The sequence below is a fragment of the Ursus maritimus genome, unplaced genomic scaffold (assembly GCF_017311325.1).
Source record: "Ursus maritimus isolate PB19 unplaced genomic scaffold, ASM1731132v1 scaffold_3, whole genome shotgun sequence".
In the NCBI taxonomy this organism is placed as follows: domain Eukaryota; kingdom Metazoa; phylum Chordata; class Mammalia; order Carnivora; family Ursidae; genus Ursus; species Ursus maritimus.
The window spans coordinates 19240586-19267859 of NW_024425563.1; the positions used below are offsets into that span (position 1 = coordinate 19240586).

General features: G+C 40.2%; 1 protein-coding gene across 2 annotated transcripts in view; it reads right to left on the reverse strand.

The window, feature by feature from the left end:
• Positions 1–27274, reverse strand: part of EXOC4 (exocyst complex component 4) — a 716010-nt gene that overhangs the window by 593057 nt on the left and 95679 nt on the right. For both annotated transcript variants that reach the window (XM_008707579.2, XM_008707580.2), the window contains exon 7: positions 25659–25833. In XM_008707579.2, coding sequence (XP_008705801.2) covers positions 25659–25833 — 175 coding nt within the window. The remainder of the gene's footprint in view (positions 1–25658; positions 25834–27274) is intronic.

Consider the following 27274-nt stretch of genomic DNA (forward strand, 5'->3'; position numbering starts at 1 on the left):
CTACTAAATCAATGTGGTATGATTTTAATATAAAGTTTCCATAGCCCCAAAAGCACTGTAAATTCTGCCTTAGGCAAAGGAACGATAATACTTATAACTTTTTATTTCCTTGAATATTTTATTCAATAAATACTTCTATCTGCTAAGCACTAAGAATACAGCTGTGAGTCTTTCACAAATGGTGCAGGGGAACCAAGATACCCACATGCAAAAAAAAAATAAAGCTGTACCCTTACCTAACATCATATAAAAAAAATAAAAATAGATTAAAGACTGAAATGTATGACCTAAATATATAAAACCCTTAGAAGAAAACATAGGGCAACGGTTTCATGCCACTGAATTTAGCAGTAATTTCCTGAGTATGACACCAAAAGCACAGGCAGCAAAAAAGTAGACAAAATGACTTCATGAAAACTTTAAAATTATGTGCATCAAAAGACAGTAAAAAGGCAAAAAACAGTAAAAAGGCAACCACAGAATGGGAAAAATATTTGCAAATCATACATCGGATAAGGGATTAATATCCTGAATATAAAGAGAAGTCCTAAAACTTAACCAAAAAAATTACCAGATTTAAAAATGGGAAAAGGACTTAATAGAAATTTCTCTAAAGAAGATATATAAATAGCCAAGAAGCACATGGGAAGATGCTCAACATCATTAATCATGAGGGAAATGCAGATCAAAATTATAATGAGATACCACCTCATGATCATTAAGATGACTACCATTCAAAAAAAGCCAAAAACCAAAGAAAAACAACAAAAAAGAACAAATACCACGTGCTGGTAACGACATGGAGCAATCGGAACCCTTGTGCACTGTTGGTAAGAATGTAAAATGGCACAGCCACTACCAAAACATTAAAAATAATATTGTCATATGATCCAACAATTCCACTCCTGGGTATTTACTCAAAAGAATGTGGTTGCCTTTTGGTTTTGTTGACTGTCTCCTCCGTCGTGCAAAAGCTTTTTATCTTTATGAAGTCCCAATAGTTCATTTTTGTCCTTGCTTCCCTTGCATTTGGCGATGTGTCTAGGAAAAAGTTGCTGCGGCTAAAGTCGAAGAGGTTGCTGCCTGTGTTCTCCTCAAGGATTTTGATGAATTCCTGTCTTATATTTAGACCTTTCAACCATTTTGAGTCTATTTTTGTGTATGGTTTAAGGAAATGAATGGTCCAGTTTCATTCTGCATGTAGCTGTCCAATTTTCCCAACACCATTTGTTGAAGAGACTGTCTTTTTTCCATTGGATATTCTTTCCTGCTTTGTCAAAGATTAGTTGACCATAGAGTTAAGAGTCCATTTCTGAGTTCTTTTATTTTTTTTAAAGATTTTTTATTTATTTATTCCACAGAGATAGAGACAGCCAGCGAGAGAGGGAACACAAGCAGGGGGAGTGGGAGAGGAAGAAGCAGGCTCATAGCAGAGGAGCCTGATGTGGGGCTCGATCCCATAATGCCGGGATCACGCCCTGAGCCGAAGGCAGACGCTTAACCGCTGTGCCACCCAGGCGCCCCCATTTCTGAGTTCTTGACAGAATGGGAGAAGATATTTGCAAATGACATATCAGATAAAAGGCAAGTATCCAAAATCTAAAGAACTTATCAAACTCAACACCCAAGGAACAAAATAATCCAATCAAGAAATGGGCAGAAGACATGAATGGACATTTCTGAAAAGAAGACATCCAAATGGCCAACAGACATGAAAAAGTGCTCAACATCACTCAGCATCAGGGAAATAAAAATCAAAACCACAATGAGATACCACCTCACACTAGTCAGAATGGCTAAAATTAACAAGTAAGGAAATGACAGATGTTGGCAAGGATGTGGAGAAAAAAAAAACTCTCCTACACTGTTGGTGGGAGTGCAAGCTGGTACAGCCACTCTGGAAAACAGTATGGAGGTTCCTCAAAAAGTTGAAAATAGAGCTACCCTACGACCCAGCAAATGCACTACTGGGTATTTACCCCAAAGATACAAATGTAGTAATCCAAAAGAGCACTTGCACCCCAATGTTTATACCAGCAATGTCCAGAGTAGCCAAACTATGGAAAGAGCCAAGATGTCCATCAACAGATAAATAGACAAAGACGTGGTATATATATATACAATGGAATATTATGCAGCTATCAAAAAAATGAAATCTTGCCACTTGCAACAATGTGGATGGAACTAGAGGACATTATGCTAAGCGAAATAAGTCAATCAGAGAAAGACAAGTATCATATGGTCTCACTGGTATGTGTAATTTGAGAAACAAGGCAGAGGATCATAGGGGAAGAGAGGAAAAAATGAAACAAGAAGAAACCAGAGAGGGAGACAACCCATAAGAGACTCTTAATCTCAGGAAACAAACTTCAGGCTGCTGGAGTGGAGGGGGGTGGGAGGGATGGGGTGGCTGGGTGATGGACATTGGGGAGGGTATGTGTTGTGGTGAGTGCTGTGTATTGTATAAGACTGATGAATCACAGACCTGTACCCCTGAAACAAATAATACATTATACGTTAATAATAAAAAATAAAAATAAAATAAAATATAACAGACAAACATAAACAAAAAAAAGAAAGAAAGTGGGGTCATAAAGAAACATTTGTGCACTTGAGACCATAGCAGTATTATTCAGAGCAGCTAAAACATGGAAGCAACCCCAGGGCCCACTGACGAATCAGAGACAAGCAAAATGTGGTATATTCATACGATGGAATATTATTATAATGTTTTAAGATGGTAAATGTTAGGTGTATTTTACCACAATTTTAAAAATTGGGGGAACCAAAAAGAATATAGCTGTGCACAGGACCCAGTCCAGCTAAGGTAAGAACAGGCAATACAGGATACAAACTTCTAGGGCAGCAAAGTACAGAGGGCATTAGGGAAGTTCCACGTGGAGGTACCAAATCCTCCCTCATAGGTTCAGTAACTGCCTTCCAGAAAGCTTGACATCAAAGTTGAGAAGTGAATGATAAATGAGAGTGACCCAAGGAAGGAGAGGTGAGAAATGGTATCTTAGGCAAAGGGTACAGTAAGTGTGAAAGTTTGGAGCCAAGGAAGAATAGGACCACATCAAGAACTACAACTGATCCTTGAACACGGCTTTGAACTGCACAGATTTTTTTTTCCCCTCGATAATTACAGTACTATAAATATATTTTCCTTATGATTTTCTTAACATTTTCTTTTCTCCAGCTTACTTTATTGTAAGAATACAGCAAGTAACATATGCAACATATAAAATATGTATAAACTGGATGTTTATGCTGTCAGTAGGGCTTCTAGTCAACAGCAGGCTATTAGTAGTTACATTTTTAGCAAATCTAAAGTTATACACGGCCTTTGAACTGCACGTCGGCCCCTCTAACCCCCACGTCATTCAAGGGTCACCTGTAAAGTGAGATGTAAAACTGCCAGGGCCAGAGACTCAAGAAAGGCCTTGTATGCCATGTCGAGGAGTCTGGACTTAACCATCAGAGTCTAGATATTAATGAGGGATTCATCATTTAGAAAGATGAACCACTGCAATGTGAAGAGTAACTAAGAACAGGGTTAGAAGTTCAGTTAGTAGAGGGTACAGTGACCTGGGAGGAGAGAATGATGCCCTTAACTAAAGCTGTAGCCTTCGGGTGGAGGGATGGGAATAAGAGGATTTTAAAGATGTAAGGGGTGGAACTGTTAGACTTTGGTGAGTGATGGGGGACAGTTTTGACTTGGAGCATCTGGAATGGTAACATTCCAAAGTCACGAAGGTAGAAAACACACCCAACACTGGGTTAAACGAAAAGGCAGGACCCAGTAAATAATGTTGGCATCACTCTAGTGGCCAACCACTGTAATAGGCCAAATTCTTTTCTGCTAACAATGACAACCCACAGAGAAGTTCAGAACTGGCATTCTGGGTCAAATGTGTTACCCAGCCAGGAGTCTTTCCACAAATACCATAGGCTCACAGTAATTAGGGGGAAAGGATACTGAAGGACAAGAATAGAGAACACAGCACTTTAAAAACCCCAAACAGCTCCCGACCTCACAAGGTAAGAAATGCTAAAGGATGGGGCGCCTGGGTGGCACAGCAGTTAAGCGTCTACCTTCGGCTCAGGGCGTGATCCCGGCGTTACGGGATCGAGCCCCACATCAGGCTCTTCCGCTGTGAGCCTGCTTCTTCCTCTCCCACTCCCCCTGCTTGTGTTCCCTCTCTCGCTGGCTGTCTCTATCTCTGTCAAATAAATAAATAAAATCTTTAAAAAAAAAAAAAAAAAGAAATGCTAAAGGATGGTGGGTGGGTGGGTGTGTGTGCATGCGTGTGTGTGTGTGTGTGTTCTATCCTACAAATAAAGATATTTCTCCCCTTGTTCCAATAAATATTAGAGTCTTGCTATTTAAATTGTGGTCCAAGTGGTTCTGGCATCACCAGAAAACTATCTAGCCCCGCCCACAACTACTGGATAAAAGTCTGCATTTTAAGAGCAACAAGTGATTCATGTTCATGTTAAAGTTTGGGAAGCACTGAATTAGAGGACCTGTCCACAGCTTACCTCCCTAAACCTCAAATGAACATGACAGCATTGCTGTCCCCATAGCTGTTTGAAGGAGTAACTCAACAGCCTTCAAAATCTGCAACATACACAGCAATACACACTGATACTTAATGGCAATTAGCAAGTCAGAAAGTAACTTAAGTATTTCTTGTACTCAGTACACCACAATGCTTAGGCAAAACTAATATAATTATGACTTATTCTTGTTTTAAATACCTTCCAGAGGAAAAAAAGTCATTTCCACTTTATTTAGTAGAGCAATAGATAACTTCCATACCTATAACTCATCCTGGATTTTCTGGTTTCCCAAAGGGCTTTGCAAAGACCTTAATTATATACTAGTCTGGGACAACTATTTCATTAGCTAATTTTCTGCCCGCCCCCTTCTGTCAGGTGAAAATGTGTTACCACAGTTCCTAGTGATAGTGATTTGCCTTAAAAGGGGTAATTAATATTCCAGTTTGAAAATAAACACATCTATTAAAAGTGCTGCATTCAGGAATAGATTAAAAAGTTGAAGAAGCTAAACTTATGTCAAAATTTAGAAGAAAAAAAAAACAAAAAGCCATGCAAATGTCACTGCATATGTTATTTAATACGTTTAGTTATTTTTAAAAATCATCAATGAAAAGACTGATCATTTATCCTCTAATTATTAAAGAACATAAAACTGTCCATGTTACAAAAGACCAAATTTTAGGACAACTAAGATCACTGGGAAGTTAATGTACTGAATGTGAGAGAAGACAGTTCCCTAAATTTGGCTCAGTATTAATACAAAAGCCACTACGAAGAGGCTCACTCTTTTCAGAACGTCCAATAAAAAGACATGTGCACTATGGCAGCAAGGAACAATACTATAGCAGATGATGACAGTAACTGGGGTTCTTAGGCACCCCCAGAATAATATTAAAAATCATAGCAACTCTTCCAGGTGGCTGAAAGAACACTTGAAAGACCTTTTTGTAACTTTCACTGCTTCCTGCAGAACTTGGTTATGACACAGTTTCAGAACCTGACGTCAACTACGACCCTATGGCTACAGAGAGCTCCTCATGCCACCACTCTGAGGTCTTGCATCTTTTCACCTTCTGTGTCCTGTTTTCACAGTATATTTCACACCCTGCATCTGTTCTTTCTTTTTCTCTATCACGATTTTACCTAGTACCCACTCATCCACCCATCGATACACACCACCCGTCTCGATATTTATCCTCCCATTATGTAGTTTATTAACCCCCCGTGTAAAACAAAACAGGGGAACAAGACCTTTCAGAGGGGTGATGGGACAGAAGGTGGGCCCAAGACAAATTTTAGACAGCTGTTATGGCCAACAAGCACTAAAGCTGGGAGAAAGTGGCCAAAAGTAATTCCTCAAAGAGATCTGGCTTTGGTTCCTAAAATGATGGAATGAGAACGAAAAAATGATAAACCCTAAACTAGATCCAATGACCTGACATTAACATGCTGCTGTAAAAAAGAAAAGCAAAAATTCCTAGGAAGAAAATGGAGGGGAGAGCATCGGAACACACCATCTTCAGTCATCAGGTGACTCCTAAATCACTGGTTATCTACAAATATTAGGAAGCCACTTATTAAATGGCTGTCCCCAAACTAACCAGTGCCAAGTGAGCAGAGGGGCAGAGTAAGCAATGCATCAAACCTGGGATACAGATGGACCTACAGCAGGTGATTGATAAATATCTACTAACTAAATACTCTTACCACCTGTTAACTGTTCTATTGGATTATATGTCAAATAATCAAGAAAATCTTCAGTCTCTATTGTCTAGGTCCAGGGTCTTCAAGTAGCTGGATTTACACATTTTAGAATCCAGTCTAATCCGAGGTCTCATCATCTCATGTCAGATCAACCACAGCGGCCTTCTACTAACTGGTTTTCTGCCTCCAGTCTCTCCAGTTCTCTCTAGGCTGCTCAGATGTCTTTAGTGCCACCAACCTCTGCATCCACAACCCCGACTGCCTGGAGTATCAACTCAAAGTGCATATAAAAGCACTGAGCACCATCCCTAACATAGACAGTAATCAGTAAGTGTCACTGTACTATGAAACCTTAGCTGACATTAAAAAATCTGGCCCCTACGTAACCTCACAAATTTGAAGGGTGACTACGCCTGAATAAGGCTCCTCTCCTCCAAAGTGGGATACTACCTGCCACCACAACATGCCCCATGCTAGCATCCATTTTCCCTGCAGGGAATACATGCTGCTCCCACCCTCCTCTTTTTCCCCACTCGTAACTCAATCCTAGTCTTTTTATCCAAGCTCTCTAGCCAGCTCTAATCCCATTTCCGTAAAAGGGCCCAATGTCGCTCCTATGAGGTCCAACATTGCATTTTGTCTACAGCATTCAAGAGGTGTGCATCTCTTTCTGTGAACATTTCAGCATGAAACTCATTATGTCCATAATTCGAGCTACACCGATCTATCTCTTGTCTATACGACAGAATCTTGCCCTCAGCTGAATGTAATGAACAAGCGAAGGGGGAGCTTCAGAGATCCTGCTAGTGTGTTATTTCTCGACCTGGGTGTTGATTACATGGGTATGTTTTAGTTTGTGAAAATGTTTATTTTGTAAAAAATACACTCTTATGATGTGTACACATTCTCGTCTACATGAAAAAGGCAAAATAAACAGGTGGAGGAGGTGAAAGAGAAGGGGAAGAGAAAAAGTTAAGATCCACAAACTGTACAAAGAAAAAATTCATTCTCACCTACCAGCCTGGCAGCCATGGTGGTAGCTCCAGGCTCTACTTACCTTCAAGAGTATTACAAATGTTTACCTTTAGAGGCTCAAACACTATTAATCACTTTCACCCTTTTAACAAGGTATAGTCTGGCTGAAATAAAAATAGTAACTATAAACTAAAAATGTCAACATTTCACAGGATAATAGCAACATAATTTACAGAAATGCCAGGAGGACCAGCTAATTTACATGAGTAAAGCACTTTGGAAATGTAAATGGTATACACATTCTAAATGATGATGGTAATGATGGTTGAGTTATCAGTATTTTAACCTTTATAAATGTAATTAAAAAATAAGCAGTTAAATACTGCTTTACATTCTCTAATCAGTTTAGAGATACTAATTAAGCTACAGGTCACCCTCAGAAATACATGTAAATAATTCCATTTAGAGAAAATGGAAATCAGGTCACCACGTTAGGCTCACATTGAAAGAACTGAAGAGATCCAGTTCTCCTTGGTGCTCACACCTTCAACTGAGAATGTGGAACATACTGACATGAACAAAGGAGAACAAGAAAAACTCAATGCTCTTGCTTGGCTTTTGGCCCCTGCTGTAAACTTTGCTTAAAAAAAGGTGTGGGGGTGGGGGAGCTACTGGGGAACGTCTGGAGAGGAAATTTAAGTGAAATGAAGACCAGGCCCCACTCTGCTGTAGGCTACACCAGAAGCTCAACAGAAATGACCAAAGCAAATGCAGAGAACTAGTGTGAACTACACAGAAGGGTTTACATGTGAGTATACAAAGCCACTGAGTTCCCGGATTGAAAGGAACTGCTTCAACTAGGAAAATGCTGATACAGCCCTACTTCCTCATAGAGCCATGTATGCACTCTTCTCCTTGACCCTTCATTGAAATTTGCTAAAAATGGCACCCAAGCTTAAGTATGAATTCGAGTGAGGGGACGGTTTGACACATGTGAAATAAATCGTAACCCGGGAGGTTGTAGCCCATTATGGCCTCCTGTGTGTGATATTCAGGTCCCTCTACTGGAAGATTCTTGAGATTTTATGTGCAGAAGTTCTGGCCTGGAGGGCCTGCCTAGTAGTCTCTACACATTTTTTTTATTTTTCCAACTGCAATAAGCATATGAAGCTTAATATATGAGCAAAATATCATAACAAAGAGCAGCAGACAAAGCCATAAAATGTTTAGATAAATTCTGAAAAACAATGGAGATAATACATCACAGTGGTTAAGTATTTAACTGGAATTAGACAAAGAGGAGTGTGAATCTCGATCTCACCACTTAATAGTGGAGCAAGTCACTAGACTTCTTTAAATCTTGCTTTTGTCACCTAAAACCCAGAGTAATGTCATTATCAATGTGGGGATTAAACAGAATAATGTATGTGAAGTCCTAAGTTTAAGCAGAGTGGCGTGTGGTAAATACTCCGTAAACGTGAGCTGTAATTTATAAATGTTTTAATTATTAACGGAGAGATTAGTAGAGAGAACAAGAGGATGGGGTATCTGCACCAGCGGAATGGCAAACACAACGGCTCAGAGGTAAAAGGAGGGGGGGTTATGAATACTGAGAGATAAATGGAATAATAGAGGGCAGACGTGACAACAACAGGAAAAGATAGCAAGATAAGGATCAAAACAGAAATTCTTTAAGAAATTACTGAGCGCCTGCTCAGAGATGACACAGTATTAGTTTATAGATTAAAAAAAAAACAAAGAAGTCGTCCTCAATGCTAATAGATCAAGAGCTATTAATTCAGCTGCAGAGCCTGAGACTTTAGATGACAGGTAGGAAGGGAAAAAAAACAAACAGCAGAGGGTATGTCCAGGCTTGGAGAAGATGGCAAGCCTGGCTCTGCTTGTGAGAGAGCCTGGCTGGTTCAAAGGCTGTTATGAATCAAGGCTTGAGATGGATGAAGCCATGATGGTTGTGACAAATAGCAAAGCTGCAAGTCAAACAAATACTCTAGGTTTGCAAATGGACTGGTCGATAAAATGCACATAAAAGTGAACTTCAGCGCCTTGGTTAGTTTGTATTTCTTTGTTCTTTGAAAGATGGGCAGTAAAGTTTCAGTCCTGCCACACCCACATGAACGGAAGCTAACTACAGCTCTTCCATTGAAGAGCGATGGTAACTTTGAAAAAGTCACTCCACTACGCTGATTTTCCCAGTTCTTGCTGTAAAAGAGGCGGCACACTATCCAGGAAAGCCAGTCAGCCAAGGAATCAAGGCTCCCGGGAGGAAGCATGTTTCCCAGTGAGATTTTAGGCTAACTAAATGAATAGAAGGAAATAAAGGCAGAGATGCACTAGAACAAGGTTCTAGGTTTACACGCTGGGCTGCTCTTGGCATCCAACTTGCTGTGAAACCTCTTGGGTGCCTCCCTAATGTAAGTCACTACAGGGGAGCCTGGGTGGCTCAGTCGCTTAAGCGTCCAACTCCTGGTTTCGGCTCAGGTTGTGATCTTAGGGTCATCAGATCGAGCCCCAAGCCAGGCTCTGTGCTCAGTGCGGCGTCTACTTGTCCCTCTTCCTCTGCTCCTCCCCGCCATGCACACACTCTCGGTCTAAAATAAATAAAATCTTTGGCGGGGGAGTCACTACAGTAATCACTTCAATCATTCTTTTTAAAATCTCCCTATTTAATAGTAGTTAAGACAATAAACATCGACATCAGACCAGGATCCAAAGCCTGGTTCTACTGCTTACCAATCATGCGGACGCAGTCCACATGTGGGCATGGGAATATTACCTCCAAGCTCTCTGAAATGTTGTGAGGATTGAAAAAAAGAACATATTTAAGGCTTGGCCTGGGTCACAGTCATTAGCTTAAGGGAGTATGAGCGCTTAAGTTTCTTGAAGTAACACCAGTATTTCCTTTTTACACCCTAGTGTCTAAAATTCCATGGTTCTCCTGCACATCGGAATCACCAGGAAGGCTTGTTAAGACACAGATCACAGAACCCCATCCTCCCGGAGTTTCTCCGTCAGTGCGTCTGAGACAGAGCCCTAGAATTTGTACTTCTAACTGGTTCAGAAGTGATGCTGATGATGCCTGTCTTGGGACCACACTGTAACCACTGGTCTGTCTAAAGTCATTCCTGACACCCCTGTCCATCCTGAGAACTTTTCATGCCAAGACAAAGGAACAAACCTCTTCCAGAAGGAGTCAGAAAAGGCTAGTATTAAGAAAACAATTGTTGGCCATGTACATATGCAATAAAGGAAAAAACGACAGCATCGGCTGATTTGAGCTAACCAGCCCTACAGGGAAAGTATGGGGTGCCCCCCCCCCATATCCCCAACACTCTTTTTCATGAAATACTAGCGCGGGTTTATTCTGTACAAATCCCAAGTGATTCAGGTCAGATTAAACCCCCACAGAAATGAAGACAGAATGAACAGATGGCTTTTTCCTTTCTAAATACTGTGTGTGTGTGTGTGTGTGTGTGTGTGTGTGTGTGTGTGTAATTTTTCTTTTTTTTTTTACTTGAGCAGTAAAACTCACTGCCTTCAGAGTCATATGGGGCCTAAGTATGAATAATCTCAGAGCATTAAACCACCACAGTTCTGGGATCCTGTTCACTTGCCCTTTTAATACTGTGAACTATTCATACCCTATTGGAACCCAGTAGGTCATGAATGGAGATAACAGGAGATAGAAAATGAAAAGCATTATGGATCTAGAAGATGAGGGTTCTCCCAAGCTCTTCTGGTTGCCTCCAGTTTCTGTTTTCAAGAAAAGGGCTCTGCTCTCCATGGCATATGTTTTCCCACCCCTCTGATTAATGACCCCCAGAAGATGAACAACAACACGTACTAGAATGGAGTTTCTGTGTAGGTAGAGGAAAATTATAACACTATTTTATATTAAAAATGCAAACTTTCTTTAAACTGAACCCTTTAAGTGCCCCCATTTTGCTTTAGGAATTTCACCTTTACCCTTCCACAAGTAAATGGATTTATCATCATCTCAATTACTACCAGGTTTAAAAAAAAAAAAAAAAAAAAAAGGCAAAAGTACTGCTATTTGACCAGCAACAATATAAAGACTTGGTGACCATGACAAAATTATACTAATTACCACAGACTAGCTGGACATCTTCAAATTGAGACTCTCTGAAGTAATTTACTATGATAAACTGACTGAATTACAGCAATTTTAATTTCATATTCTTGTAGTTCCTTTTCTTCCCCTGTAACTTTGCTTGTCTTTAAAAAGGACACTGTGAGGCACTTTGGGTAGGAGCTTTTTTTATGCTACATTTGTAACATTCTCCTGAAGCTTGAAATTAAAATTTCTTTTTCCTACCAACTTAGTCCCTTCCCATTTGGCAAACATCTTTTTTGATTCTTGCATCTCTAATGGAGCTGAAAATTAATATGACTTTTTTGCTTAATTTTTTGATTATGCAAAAGAATCATCAATGATGTTAGCATGGTTCTTTCTGCATAGTAGGGAGGTGTGATAAAAACCTTACACTTCTATAGCACCTCATCTCCCGAAGACCATAGAACACTTGGAAGACTATACTCAGAAGGAACATCTCCACAGCACTCACTTGCAGCTGCCCCTCAGGTGAAATGCGTGCTCTGATTAAATGGCATTTACTCAAAAGAATTACATAATACGAGCCCTGATGATTCTAAAGAAAGACTTAACACCTTTAAAGAAGGTAATTACACACAAAAGATATCCCTGAAAGAAGTGGATTTGATTTACAGCAAGTACAGTTCATTTATAGCAAGATATGCAGGAAAACTTTAATAAGGATAAGAAAATGAAAATGAAAAATCAAAATGTAAAATCTCTCCTTTTTTTTTCCCCAAAGAACTAAGAACAATTTTGGATAGTCTCATTTTGACTTACCCTATTATCAAATTTGTCACCATTCTTCTAAATGTGTTGTCACGCCCGCACTAAAAACGATGCCAATGAGTGAGCCCCGGTTAGCTAGGAACGATACTGTGATCATCTCCATTATTAATGGTTTCTCTTGCCAACATTATTCACGCCCCTTATCTGGAAGCCTGAGCTAATCGGCCTGGCCAAAGAAATCCTGGAAATGATTTAACTACGTCCAGTTTAAGAGAAAGAGGATGAAATGGTCTGGGAACATAGCAAATCTTCAGTTTTATGATTCCTCTGCTACATGATTTTTAAATCTACAAAGTTCGTCCCATTTACAAGGCATTTAAAATTCAATCTTAAATCAATCAGTATCTATTGGGTATCAACTACTCATTCATTCAAGAAATACTAGGTACGTACTGCACCTAAGCTGTGTCAAATTCTGGGGCGGGGGTGGGTGGAGAGGGGGACGATGATTAATAAACAATGTCTCTTCTCTCAAAATATGGGCTGAAAAAGGAATTAAAAGGAATTAAAAACTGCAAATGCAAAAGCAGACTTTTATCTGCCTGAGAAGGAAAGATGTGGATGTGGAAGAAAAAGAAATAACTATGAGATATGTCAAAGGAGCAGTGAAAACAAGAAGCGCAATGAGTACTGCAAAGGAAATCATGGGTGCTTCCTGGATAAGACAGAGCTGATGGAGCACAGCAGAGAAGGTATTCAGGCCTGGGGGCAAAGATGGTGGGAAAGGTGCGTAGTGTAAAGCAAAATACTGGTGCAAGGAAGGACAGAGTCCAACTTCAAGGGCAGGCAGACTAATTTAACCAGAGCATTTCTATAGGAAAAGAGGGAAGAGGAGGCTCACCCCAACTGTGGAGGCATCTGAATGCCATGCTAAGAAAATAATCTTATCCAACAAACCAGTTTATTACAGGGAAGCAGACCATTTATTTAGTTTGTATTTTCAATTTACTTCTTTGATGATGCAAGGAAACTGGTCCACACAAAGCTTGTGGCACTGATCATGCCACAGCACAGGGTGTCCGGCTGCTCTTCAAGAGCCCTTTCCCAGGCAAGAACTTAAAATTATCACATTTCGGGGTGCCTGGGTGGCTCAGTCGGTAAAGCGTCTGCCTTGGGCTCAGGTCATAATCCCAGAGTCCTGGACTCCCTGCTCAGTGGGGAGCCTGCTTCTCCCTCTCCCTCCACTCCCCCCTCCCCCGCTCGTGCTCTTTCACACGTACGCTCACTCTCCCTCTCAAATAAATAAAATCTTTAAAAAAAATTTTTTTTAAATAAAATGATCACATTTCTACAGGACACAAGAAGAATCTGTGGTCATCTGCCTGCCGAATATCCTTTTTCTTTACAGTAAAATCGGAAGGGGGGGCGAGGGGGAGGGAGGCTGAACTTGGCTTTCATGCCGACCACTCTCCTATTCCCACAGCACCCCAGGGAGGCCAGCTGGCAACCCTATCAGATTATTAGGTATCTCTGAAGAACACCTTGACACTCTCACACCAGCCCACTCTAGCAAGTTTATCTGCCTTCAGTAAGGGACCCTAGCGACCCGACCTGTGCTGCATCCCGCACAGAGGAGTAGTTCTATAGAACCGGGTCAGCCTCAGGGCAATGAATCTCAACCGAACCCTATGCCAATCAGCAGAGCATCTAAAATGTGCTTACGTGGAGAAAAACAAGAGATGGTATTTCTAATCACAGCGGGTGAACAGATCATCAGCAAGGACCCAGAATCAGAAAAGAAATGAGAAAGCCTGCAGGGATATTCAGTCTATTTCCCTAGTGATACACATTCAATTCCATCAGGATCAAATGCCCAAGGAAATTCAACCCCATTTTCCTAGGGGACTATCCTGTAGCCCAAGAGTTCTCACCGTGGAAGGAGTTCCTGATGTTCGGTTTACAGTTTGCGTTTCTTATTTCTTTCTGCTGTGCTCACCCTGACTGGTGTGGAAAGTAAATAATTCCTTTATTTCTTATTTGAATTTTTAAAAATTGTAAAGTCTCACCTTCATTGTTCCCCAGTCTACCTTTTACATTTGTATTTCCAATCAAAAGCACCTGAGCGACATGATCGGTTATTATTTCATATTCCTTTTTCCCAGAATAGCAGGCGCTGCTCTATTTATTGCTCCCTTGATAAACACACAGTTGACAATAAACAAGAACTTAATTTTACGTTGCAGCTATCTGTGAAATAGCTCGAGTAACCCCTCCAACGTGCTCTGTCCTAAAGCACTGCCAACTACTGAGGACTTGTAACTCTGTTGTGAGTGACTAACTGTAAAATGACGATATTCAGGACCATCCGCTCTCCAAAAAGGTTATCGTCTCTTTGCTCATTCCTAAACATGCCAGTTCTTCTAAAAATCCCTGGAACTCGTCTCTTCTGAAGTCCTTAATCGCTGCAGATGCTCTGCTTGGGACCTCCACCCATGTGTCTGTCGTTGTGGCACACTTGTGTCCAACACGGCATCTGGGATGCCGCCTCACCAGAACCGGGTATGCAGGGACGATCGGCCCCAGCTCCGAGCAGAGATGAGGCTCTGTGCAGCACAGCCGAAAATAGTGCTGGCCTTTTCCATTGCCATATCACGTTGCTAACACATATCTAACGTACTGTCATTTATCACCCCCGTGAGACTGGCTATTTCGTGCTGAGCTTTCGTCAGCTGTAGTATGCTTGGCGGCAGCCCTCGTTTTCCTCAGATGGAATCCTATTCGAAGTGGTGAATTTTGTTGTCATTGTTCACTTTATATTTTCAAAATCCTTCCAAACTTGGAGGGAGTGAAACAAAAAAAGGTTCATACCCCTCACTAGTGTGACAACTCTTTGGCAATACCAACAAAGACTTCCGGGAAGCCCAGAACTACTAAAAAATAATCATTGTAGCTCTGAATGCTATAACACTGGTTATATAATCTTATTAAGGATTAAAAAATTTAAGGGATTTTCAAGAAAATTCCCGTGTGAAGGGCCCATCATCTTTTTCAGTGCCTCACTGTATTACTGACAGAGATTTGACAGCAAAAATTTATTCTGTCCATCCTTCTACAAGCAGGTAATACATACATAAAACACAGATAGGTGAAAACAATACTCTTAAAAAGTTTAAAATGGATATCTGAAGAACACATTTTCTTAAGATACTTCGAGTTAAGAAGGACTTCTTCAGGACAATCTATCATTTTTGTGCCTTCCGATTAACCCCATTCCCTGGAGTTCTGATGGATGTAAGACAAAAGAAACAGGACAGGATACCGAGAAACTCTTGGTGTCCACCCTCACGACCCGGTTCTCGGTCATGGTATTGGCCAGGCTGGCAAACACAGGGGTCACGAGAGAAAGAAATATCAAGTCACGTCAACTCCAAGGTCTTTGCCTTGTGGCTGGCCAAATATACTTTTTGCCCTGCTGAAGACTCTGCGTCTTCACTTCCTTCCAGGCTCACTTCTGGGCCTGTTAACACAAGCTTTTATTCGCTCTCCAAGCTATCTGTCCACATCCCCAAGGGACTCGCCAGCTTCTGAAAGCTACCACCCCTGACCTGAACAGCATGTGGGTCCCGCTCAACAATTTGCCCTCTTATCACCTGCAGACAATGAAAAAATGCAGAAGCAAAAGAAAGGCAAGATGTGGCATCACTGAGAGAAACTCCAGTCTCCAGGGACTGTGTAATATGCTGCTTGTGGCAACTATGGAGAGCTAACTGAGCCGATGACCTGCGTAAGGAAAGTCCTCGCTTCACTTCTGTACTCCTGAGTTTCTGAGCTGGTCCACTTTCCTGCCTCGGCTGGTATCCCCAGGCAGATTAGATGATCCCTAAATTTTTATCTCCTTCCCTAATCTCTCCGTGGGTTTTGTGTTCAATCTCTAATCCCCTGGGGTAACACAATTCTATAGGGATATTCTGCCAATACCTCAAATGTAACAGGCACAAAAGCACCATCTTCCCCATCCTAATCCCCAACCACCCAAGTACAAGTCGATGCTAAAAGGTTTTTTTGAAAAATCACTCTTCTTTTAAAATCTCTTTCGTCTTTGTTCTCTTTTCAGTGGCCCTGCCCTCATCTCGCCTTACCATCCCACACTGATTGAGCCTAACCTCTAACTGGGATCTCTCCATCCATTTCCTTCTCCATCAATCCATTTTGCACACCGTTTCCAGATAAATCATCCTAAAAATATTAATCTCACCATTTTATTTATTTTTTTATCAGAAAAGCATAATCTCTACCATCAGCTAGGAAGTAATTATGCCCCCCAAAAAATCAACCTAAATTTGAGGAAGCTTCTAGACCCAAGTCACAGGACAATAATAAATAGCAAGTGACACCACGGAAAAGCAATCAACAGAAGCCAGAATATGGAAAATTCTACAGGACAAATGACCTGGTTTCTTCATTGAATAAATTTCAAGTGGTAGAAAGAAAATGAGAGATTTCACTTACAGATTGATGGAATTTTAAGAAACGTACCAATCACATTGCAATATTTAAACCTTATTTGGATTCTGATTCGAACAAACTGCAAAAAATACACAATTACAACATTTGAGACAGCTCGAAATGTGAACACTGACTGGATTATTTGGTTATAAGAAAATTATGTTTTTAGGTATGTTTATGTTTTTTTTCAAAGGAGTCCTTATCTTTTAGAACCCATACTCCAATACAGATGAAACAGAATCACCTCTAGGATTTTTTTCAAAATAGTAAAAGAAAGGGAAATGGACAGTGGTAGAAAAAAAACAATACTGGGCGCCTGGGCGAATCTGTCAGTTAAGTGTCCGACTCGATTTCAGCTCAGGTTGTGATCTTGGGGTTCCGAGATCGAGTCCCAGTTTGGGAGTCTGTGCTCAGCAGGGGATCTACTTGAAATTCTCACTCCCCCTCTGCCCTTTCCTCTCTCTCAAATAAATAAATCAAACTTGAAAAAAAAATAAAACAATATTACTAAGAACTGATAACTCCTGACACTGGTGAAATTGGATGATGGGGGTTCATTATACATTTCTATGTATTTCTGAACATGTTTGAAATTTTTCACAGTAACAAAATAAAAAACTATAATGGTAGCCCACTGCCAAAAAGAGCAAGTCCAAACTGCCCAATCTCTTATTCAATCTTCCGGTCACCCAAAATTATTCAATTTTGCTTTGATAACACTTTCCAAAGAACCAACCAACCAACCAGAAACCTCCATTCTCCCCAGGTCTCTAACATACTAGTTGCATTATGCATTCAACCCCAACCCAACTGAAATGTGCAAGTCTCACCTTGACCATGAACTCAACTACTTTAACCCATTCTGACCTTCTCCTTCTCTGGTCTCCTCTATCACTGGTGTTCACAATGAAAATTTTCTCATGGGATCATAAACTGCTCTGTAATTGTCCTTGATCAATGTTTTTGTCTTAACTCCCCACAAAGTTATGCTTTCTTAAATTCCTTTTAATGAACATATTTAAAAAGGAAGAAATACTTTTTCCCCTCAGTTAAAAAAAAATTCTATTAACATAAATTTAGAAAACTCATACAAGTAACGAATGGAGATGGAGGGCAACATACAAACTCCCCATTCTTAATAGTGAAAAACATTCTGATACTATTGCTTCCGATCCTAAACACAGTCTTGAATGAAATAATGTATTTGTCCAATTCTCAACTATTAAAGTCAAAAATAGGAATTACCTGCTAGCTGTCCTAGGGCTGCTACTCTAAATAAAGTTATCCAAAATCTGTGAATGGAGATGGGTGACAGCACAATCATTTAGTTTTTCTTTTCCCTTTAGAGTGTGTCTATACAAAAGCATTTTCCCCCATCTGTAGGGAGTTTCAACATCTTATCATTTGCTATCTATCATGGAACAGAGACACTCTTAAACATGAGACAGTGACCTATCTTTCAAAGTTAAACTAAATTCACTAATTATAAACTTCTCTTACTCCTTAAGATTGTCTTTAATAGCTTTGGTTTTAATATAACCAAACCTCTCACACTCGCTAATCTTGGCTCTCAACTGGGAATGTGCATTAGAATCAACTGGAATCCTATTGAAACAGGCTTTCCAGAAGTGGGGCTCACAGGGAATTCTGGTTGGAATCCTCACCACTTACTACACGGCCTCCCGGTTCCTAGCAGGCCCCTGGCCTCCACCCAGGTGCACCACACCCTGATAAGCACACCGTCTTCATAGGGACCCTTACGGCATCAGTAGCAGTACAAGCCTGATGGGCAAGGGACTTGTAACTCTCCAACCTCTAAAATCTCCGACAAAACCAGAGAGGGAAATAAGCTTTGGAAGTGGTAGGCTGCCATTTCTCCCACCAGACCAAGATCCAAGCAGACCCTGTCTGGGTAACAAGGAATTTAAGGAGAGCAGACTTTCCACCAGATCTACTTATTCCAGAGTATCTGCTGCTAAGCTACTATATTAGAGAGTTTGGCCTAATGTATTAAGATGTCCATGACATTTACCTCACTGGGCATGAGACACCTTAGCACTTGACACATTTTTACCAGAAGCCAGAGATCTCCTTGGCGGCCCATCAGTTCCTGCTTTAAGCATTAAGGGTGAGCCCTTATGCTATGGAAACTGGCTCCAATTTCGACGAAGATTTCTAATTTAACTTTCTAACGTAAACTCAGTTCTGTTCACCGGGCAGCAAGACACGACAAAACTTCTAGGAGCAAAAGCACCTTTCTGGAGATGCAATGGCATGGCTGGCAATGACTTTACTATACCACCCAAAATAGAAACTAGCAAAAAGTTTCGTAAGGCTGAGAAATGAAGAAAAACTATTTCTGCAAGGATAATCTGACAAGTTATCTGGCTTGGAATACTGAAAAAAGCAGGTTTTACTTTAAGGTCTGGAATCCTCAGCTAACAAAATATCAAATGAAACCAAACCTAAGAATAACCTAGTTTCAGACCTGGATTCAAAATAGGAATTGCATTTGTCTCCTTGAAAAACTCCTCCAGGTCATGGATCAGTACCAATAAGATTTGTGCATTTTCTTACCTGACAGTAAACTTCAAGTTCTCTTTGTATGAGGTTAATTTTATCACTATTTAAACATTTATGTGGCAGTTGGCAAAAGTAAAATGACTTTACTGTCTGTGTTGATCTCCAGAAAGAGAGATCAAGGCACGAACACATGGAGTGACTTGTTCTGGGTGTCACTGTCAGTGGTAAACAGTGTAATGAGAACCCACTGCCTCCACCTACCTAGAGAGCACTGCTTAGCACACCAAGGGGTTACACTTTCAGCCAATAAGAGCTAAACGGGCAGTTAGTTTTGCAAGGAGATATGAAAGAAGGAGATCTTTTTTTTAGCACCCTAACACCTGTTCAAAGTGATCCTCTCGCTTACTGTCGGGCAGAATTCCACAGGAAACAGAATATTTTGTTTCAATGCACCTCAGTCTTATGCACTTGAAAATGTGCAGCCAACAGTATGACAGGCATGTCACCAAGTAGGTGACATTTTGGAAGGTGCTGCCGCTGCTCTGAAGGGCAAAAACATGTATTGCTATTATCACAGTTTCAAAAAGAGTGTAAAACTGCAAAAGGAGTGCAGCGGTGTGTGGTCACGGGGCTGACACCAGGAGGAAACTGTGACACCCTGTTACTAGGATGACTGCAGCTTTGTCTCCTCACAACGTTGTCTCCACACACAAACATGCTGAGACAAATGAGCCTTTCAACTGCAGGATGGATTCTGCCTGCCAGGGAAAGCCCAGGTTCCAGGGGAGGAAAGCTGCTGAAGTCTTTAAAAGATCAAAAATTATTTTCTTTTCCAAGATTTAATAAACAAAAGAGCACTGCAATTTGTCAGCAAGAAATATTTTCCATTCAAAGAAACACCGAAACCCAAACTCTACGTATGGAACTCCATTCACCATGTAACGCCATCACCTCCGCTCAGGCTGGTGCGTGCTTAACCGCGGGGGTCTACTCTTCCTCTCCCCCTTATTTCATTCTCCAGGAAGGATTTTAACCCAGAGAGCATGTGAAAACTAAATTGGCCTAGGCAAAAACGCTACACGAAACTTAAACCAAGAGTCTTTTTTAAACCCTCCATGTTGGTTTAGAAAACAAACAAACACCACATTCTCCCATGTTACTACTCCTGCCAAATCTCCAACAGTGAATTTAGTGGAGAGACATACACTGCAGGCTCCTACTCATTTCACCAGTGAGCTCTCTATCACGTGTTCATCTTTATTCCCTAATACCTCACACAGAGCTGGCCCAATAGCTTAATACGTTAAACCATCGTTAAAACACCGGTCACACTGGAAACCAGATTCCTGAGTCAACTGCATGGTGTTATAGATTTTCCAAGACTCCCGAAAGGTTTACAAATCCTTCGCTCCCTTGTATTCCTTTACCATGTCCCATGAAAGCCTGTCTTGTTTATTTCACTATTAGACAATACTCAAGTACAATCACCCACAATCACCCATTTGCCTACAGAACAGTTTCCCTGCATTAGTCTCGAGCCGCTCTACTCAGTTCTTTTCAATGCCAGCACACTAACCCTACTTCATCGCATCACACCCCGATCAAAATCCCCAGTGGTCCAATATTACTGAAAACAAAGGTCCCCAAACTTCAGCACGCATACAAATCACCTGAAGGGCTTGTTAAAACACAGATCATACTAGACTGCATCCCTAGAGTTTATGATTTCGTAAGTAGAAGGTAGGGATAAAAATCTGCACTTTTAATATGTTCTCAGGGAACACTGGCCCAAAGCAATGGTTCCCAATTAGAGAGCCCTAAATAAATAGAACAAAATCACCTTAGAAACAAACAACAAAAAAAACAAAAACAAAACAAAAACACAAAAAAAACCCACCAAAACCAGAAACAACAGAATCCAGTCCTTATCCGCAGTGATTCTCATTCGGAAGGTCTAGGACGGGGCTAGGAACCAAGTCCTGGGTAAATTAAATGCACACCCTGGCTCAGAAACCATCAGTCTGAAAATCAGTCACAAATTATGTAGCACTAAAGGCCTTCAACAAGCTGTGCCCACACCTACCTAGCCAGAAGAAGCGGTCACTTATAGCACAACCATTCTTCTTCTCACTTACCTCTGAAGACCCTTTTCTATTCCTCTGGGCCATGAAATACAGTCTCATTTGCCGTTCCAACTACCTGGAGAGCCACTGCCATCGCCTCCACTCCTGTGACTCCAGGAATCAGCTCATCATCAACCCCAAAACCCTTTTTTGATCCATTCCACATGTTTCAGCACAATTTGATGACACACTGTGCCAACTGCCTTCTTATGTTTAGCGGCATCAGTTCATTTGTGTGTCTGCCACTGCATACCCAGTTTATTGATGGCTGTATAGCCTATTATTACTCAGTAACCTGTGACCGGAAGGAATTTTTGAAGGAACTAGAAAATACAGAGAACTAAAAACAATTTAAAAGCTGCAGAATAATTTGTATTATATAATAACAATTTAAAATATTTAAATGAACTTCTTATTCAAAAATGCTTCATTCTCAAATCTGTGGGTTAATAAAGACAAGTAGAATAGAGAGTTAAGAAACAACCACAGATTAATTCAAGTCATGAATAAGGTCATTCTTCCAACGTATGCTACGAAAACAAAAGATGGGGGCAGCAAAGTAGATACATAATAGGAGGAGAAAAATGGACTAAAAGAAGGAAGCAATGAACACAGTCATACCTTGATCTCAGGCCAATTAAACACAATAAATGAAATGACATATTTCTATGTTAGACACCTCAGCTTATATTACTAGATCAGTTTTAGTTTTATATTCTTTATCTGTCAAATAGCTTATGCCAATGATACATGAAGACATTAACATCAGATAGTAACAGTATTTCGAGTGTATGATTTGGGTACTACCAGTTTACTGAGAGCTATAACACGCACAACTGAGACCTCTTATGTCTTAGACACATCTTGGGGGGTGAAAGCAGTGGGGAACAGGAAGTAACCGCTAATGGACACAAGGTTTCTTTCTAGAGTGCTGAATATATTCTCAAATTAAATCATGGTGATGGTTGTACAACTCCATAAATTTACTAAAAACCACTGAACTCTAGACTTTAAATGCATGAATCTTATGCCATGTAAATTATCTCACTAAAGCTGTTTAAGTAGGCAAAACAACTCATATCATAATATGAAGGTAAGATCCCCACATCACTTCATTTGAAACCACATGTGTGAAAGGTATAAGTCATTTCATAAAGCCACAAACATATATTTTAAATCATCTTTACATTTCAGCTGTTCCTGTCTGATAGAACTTAAAGTTCCTCAGTATATTACAAACATTTCTAATACAAGTTGGTGGGTTTTTTTTTTTCAAAAGTGTGGGAATTGTGTATGTTGGACAAATTCAAACTAAGCAGAGCTAAGTAAAGCATATCTTGCTTTGTTCATAACCATAATTAATTCTTCATGATAGTATTATAAATACGATCCGAATAGACTTAAAAGTTGTTTTCAACTTACAACATTAGTCTAAGTTGGTCAAATATCAGAGATCATAAGAACTTATAAAGTATTTCATAACCTTGCAAAAACAGGTTTAGATAATCTGTAAATATTTTCTAGGGCTTGATATATTCAACTATGAAATGCCATAAGTACTATGATAAAAATTATTCCATATGATAATACTATGTATTCTAATAGTATCCAACCTGTTTACATAATACAAATTACTAGTATTCCATACTCTCTCTTTCTATTCATATACTTTTAATCTACCTATATTTATCTCTCTATCCATCTATCTATCTATTGAGAGAGAAAGAAAGAACATTCAAGTGGGGATGGGGGAGGGGGGCAGAGGGAGAGAGAAAATCTTAAGCAGGCTCCTCGCCCAGCACAGAGCTTGACATGCAGCTCGACCTCAACCCTGAGATCATGACCTGAGCCAAAATCGAGTTAGACACTTAACCAACTGAGCCACCCAGGCACCCCAAACTGTGTATTTATATTTAAAGAGGATCTCTTAAACCTAAAATGACAAACCCAAAAAGATAGGGGTATGTTCTTCAAAATGCCACCGAGAAGTTAGTGGGCGTTTTTATCACTGGTTCGTTCTAAGCGCTGTGTCTTTTTTCCCTCTGGCTATCTTTTCCTTTTTTCCTTTGGCGATCTTTAAGACTTTTTTCTTTGGTTTTCAGCAACTTGATGATGATGTGTCTAGGTACTGGTTTTCTTCGTGTTCATGTTGCTTAGGATTTGTTGAGCTTCTTGGATCTGTGGGTTTATGGTTTTCAACAAATTTAGAAACTTTTGGTCATGATTTCTTCCAATAATTTTCTGCCCCAATAACTCTCTCCCCTCTCCTCTGTACCTGCAAGGGAACTACAAAACGTTAAACTGCAGGATACTGCCCCATTATAGACACTATGGTTTTGTTCATTTTTCTTTGCAGTCAGCTTTCTCCCTGTGCTTCATTTTGGACTGTTCCAATTGCTTCATCTTCAAGTTCTCTGATATTTTCTTCTAAAGCAGACAATCTGCAGCCAAAGCCACCTGGTAAATTTTTCACTTCAGATATTAATTTTTATTAATTTTCTTAAATCCCCATTAGAGTCACATTTTTCTGCTTTTTCACAAACATAAATGTATGCTGGACACTGCAGATGCTTCACCAATGAAAATGCGGACTGTCTTACTTTAGGGTGAGTTTTGCTCCGGCAGACAGCTAATGTGCAAGTGGATCAGGCTGATGCTGTAGAGACTCAGTTATGCAAGACCTAGAGTAACCCCTACCCTACAGCCGGAACAGTCCTCTTCCTACAACATAAGCTTTCTGGGGCCACATCTGAAAGCTCAGGATGCTCAGCAAGTTCACCCCATTCTGGCGACTCTGAACTCCAACATTTCCAAGCAGCTGGCCACGTCTGGAACTGCCATTCAACATACGGTCCCACGGTGGCCATATTCTGCCAAGCCTTGTGGTGTGTCTGCGTAGCTTCGTATTTGACCAAAGGCTCAATGGCGCTCTTTTCATATTGATGGGGCACCTCCTCTGTGCAACTCCCTCTTCTCCACCTCCACCATCCTGACGCACCCCAGCTGCGTCCACAACCCCAAACTCTCATCTCTGCTTCCTCTGCTTAGGGAGCCTGCTGCTGTCTGCCTCGATTTCACTTCCGCATGCCGTAGTATGGCAGATGTCCCCCAAGAGGAAGCTGGGATGAATGCGGGATTCACTTCATGTGTTCTCTGCTCTCAACTGAATGTGCTGACTCCCTGAGTCCATCCGGCTTTAGAGTTGGTAACTTCAGGTAACTTACATCAGCAGGTAACTTCATCATGGCTAGAACCAAAAGTCCCTCATTCTAACTGTTTTTGAAATGATTTTAAAGTCTACTATCTTATTTCATCCTTAAAATAAACACGGGACATGTTTGTGGGAAAAGCACATATTTCCATGATATTAGTAAATCAAGATATAAAACGTTAAAGAACTAGTTTCTAAGCAATAAAGATATTTTATTCAATACACAAATATTCATCAAGCTCCTACTATGGACACATAGTAATAGATAAAGCAGCAAAAAGGAACTCAGGGAATGTAGTTGCAACCTATATTCCTTTCACTGAGCCGTCAATAAAGCACACAGACTGCACCCAAAAAAACGTCTAATGAATGAGTAACCAAGGATCCATCATTCAATCCAACAGAAGCATCCCTTATACTCTTAAAAATGACTACAATTTACATTCATGATTTATTTTTTCCTGCAAATACTCCTATTTGCCATGCAAGTAATTTCATTCCTACACAGTTATATTTTTCAATTTCCTACATATACTTAATTTTTTTCATATTAGTAGGTACCATCTAACCACATCACTTCTACTTAGCTATGTCAAATTTGCTTCAGCTAACTCTTAATCGTATTTCCAATTCTCATCTGGCCAAATCAAATATATTTTCCTAGCACATGGAGAGAAAATATAATAAAATTTCTAAATACCATCTCTGCCTCATCATACCAAACAGTGATATCATTTCTCCAATCTTCAACAAATCAAAGTGATACATTCATACCTTACAGTTATTTTCATCCCTCAAAACAAGTTCTTGACCTGTCATTTACCCCAATATACGCAAGAGATGACTGTAGGAAAACAGTCATAAAACTAGGTTTATAAAATACTGTTTAAGGACATCTTAATATTGATTACCTTAATATATGACTAATTCCGGCGCAGCCAAGTATGTTACAACAGAAAACCAAATACTGCACATCCTTGATTGCTACATACTGAGAATCTCCTAATTTTAAAGCATGGCAAAAAAAGGTAAAAGGTGTTTTTTGAAGATCATAACATCAGCAGCATCACCTTTAAAAAGCAACATGCTTTCTCACTGTTCATGAGTAAGGGAATATTTTAGGTGGCAGATTTTTCATTCCATCCTGTTATTCCAAATCAAGATGGCACCGTTATCTGTAAAAGCACCTCACCTGCAGAACATCTTGGATCTTCACCCACACGTCCGCCATATCGTACAATTTGACGTCTTCCTGCTGAGTCAGCGGGGCCACAACAGTGTCCTGCAGATATCCCAGGACCACGGAGTGTGCAGTGGCGACAGCATTAAACTTGTCAAATAGCAACTCCAGCAGTTCTAGAAGTAACCTGATGAAAAAAACGAAAATATTTACACCCACACACGCACGCACATGAAGATGGCTTAACTTACAGCCACCTGCATGAAAACCATCAACCATGGGAACAGCGCATCAGATCTCCACAGACTGATTTCCAACAGCTGTATGATCGAAGCAACTTTTGAAGTCTGTTTTAAACCTCAGTCTCCTCTGCTATAAAATGGAAATGATGCGAGAATGTCAAACCAGTTGTAACGTCCCAGACCAGCAGTAGCAGCTCACGTTTCCTTTTTATCATACTTCAGCGATCACCACACTACTACTCTATATTCACCTGGGCAGTTTCTCCCAGAAATTCAGGAAATTTTTCAGACAACAGTTCTGATGTTACACAGAACATGCTATTTCCCAGCAATAAATTGGGCACTTTGGTAAGGATGCTAATCCTTTTAGTCATGGAAGGCTCTGCCTACCATTCAGATGTATGGCCTAAGTTGTCTGCAAAAAAATCACACACCTGCCAAGCAATCTGACCTTCTCCACAGGGAGCAGCTTAGGCATCTGCATTCTCTCATTTTTCATAGTGAGAGATGCTAGACACATATTATTACATCAATTTTATATACTCAAGGACACAAAATGAGGTTGCAAGGCAGCTGAGCCTAGAACAAAAGTCGATTTCCATGTCGGTGCATTTAACCGCGTACCTCTTGCTATAGCTCTGGAATGTAGATGTGGACTCCGAGATAGCTCGAAGCTTTATGTCAGGAATGCCATGTACTTCCTCTATCACTGAGCCACGCAGCTTCACTGATCACCTAGGCTTGGAATCATTCTTTCCTCCTCTGAACCTGTATTTTATCCCACTTGTAAGGTACTTACATGTGGCTCATATATGTGACTCAATAAATGCGGGTCATGGGTATTTACATAGAGATGTTTTCCTCCCTTCTTCAGTATTAGTCTTTCAATGTGGGAAACTGCTTCATACATCTCCGTATACTTAGGACCATTTAAAACAGTGATCAGCAAATATTTGCTGAATTTAATGTGTATACCATGAATGAGTCTAAAAATTCTGGAATGTGACCTTTATTGTATATTGTGGGCTGTCAGTTCAGAGTTCCTAAGCAGACTTACAAACCAACCTGAAAAGTAGAAAAGGAAAGCAAAAGGGCTTGTCAGCAATGTCAATTAACAAGATTTTACTACCATAAATAAGAGATTATAACTACAATTTCATCAAAATGTATAGCCTATTATCTATTCCTATGGCTACTTTACTGCCCAATTACTATAATTAATGTGCCAGTGTGACAGCCAATAACTACCTTATGATAAAACCCTAATATCTGTTTGACATTTTAATTTAGGTGAGACAGAATCAATAAAAATTTATGTAGTACTCCCAGTTTAGAACATACATAATCCAGAAATTAAACATTGTATTTGTAAATAGAAGCCATTCT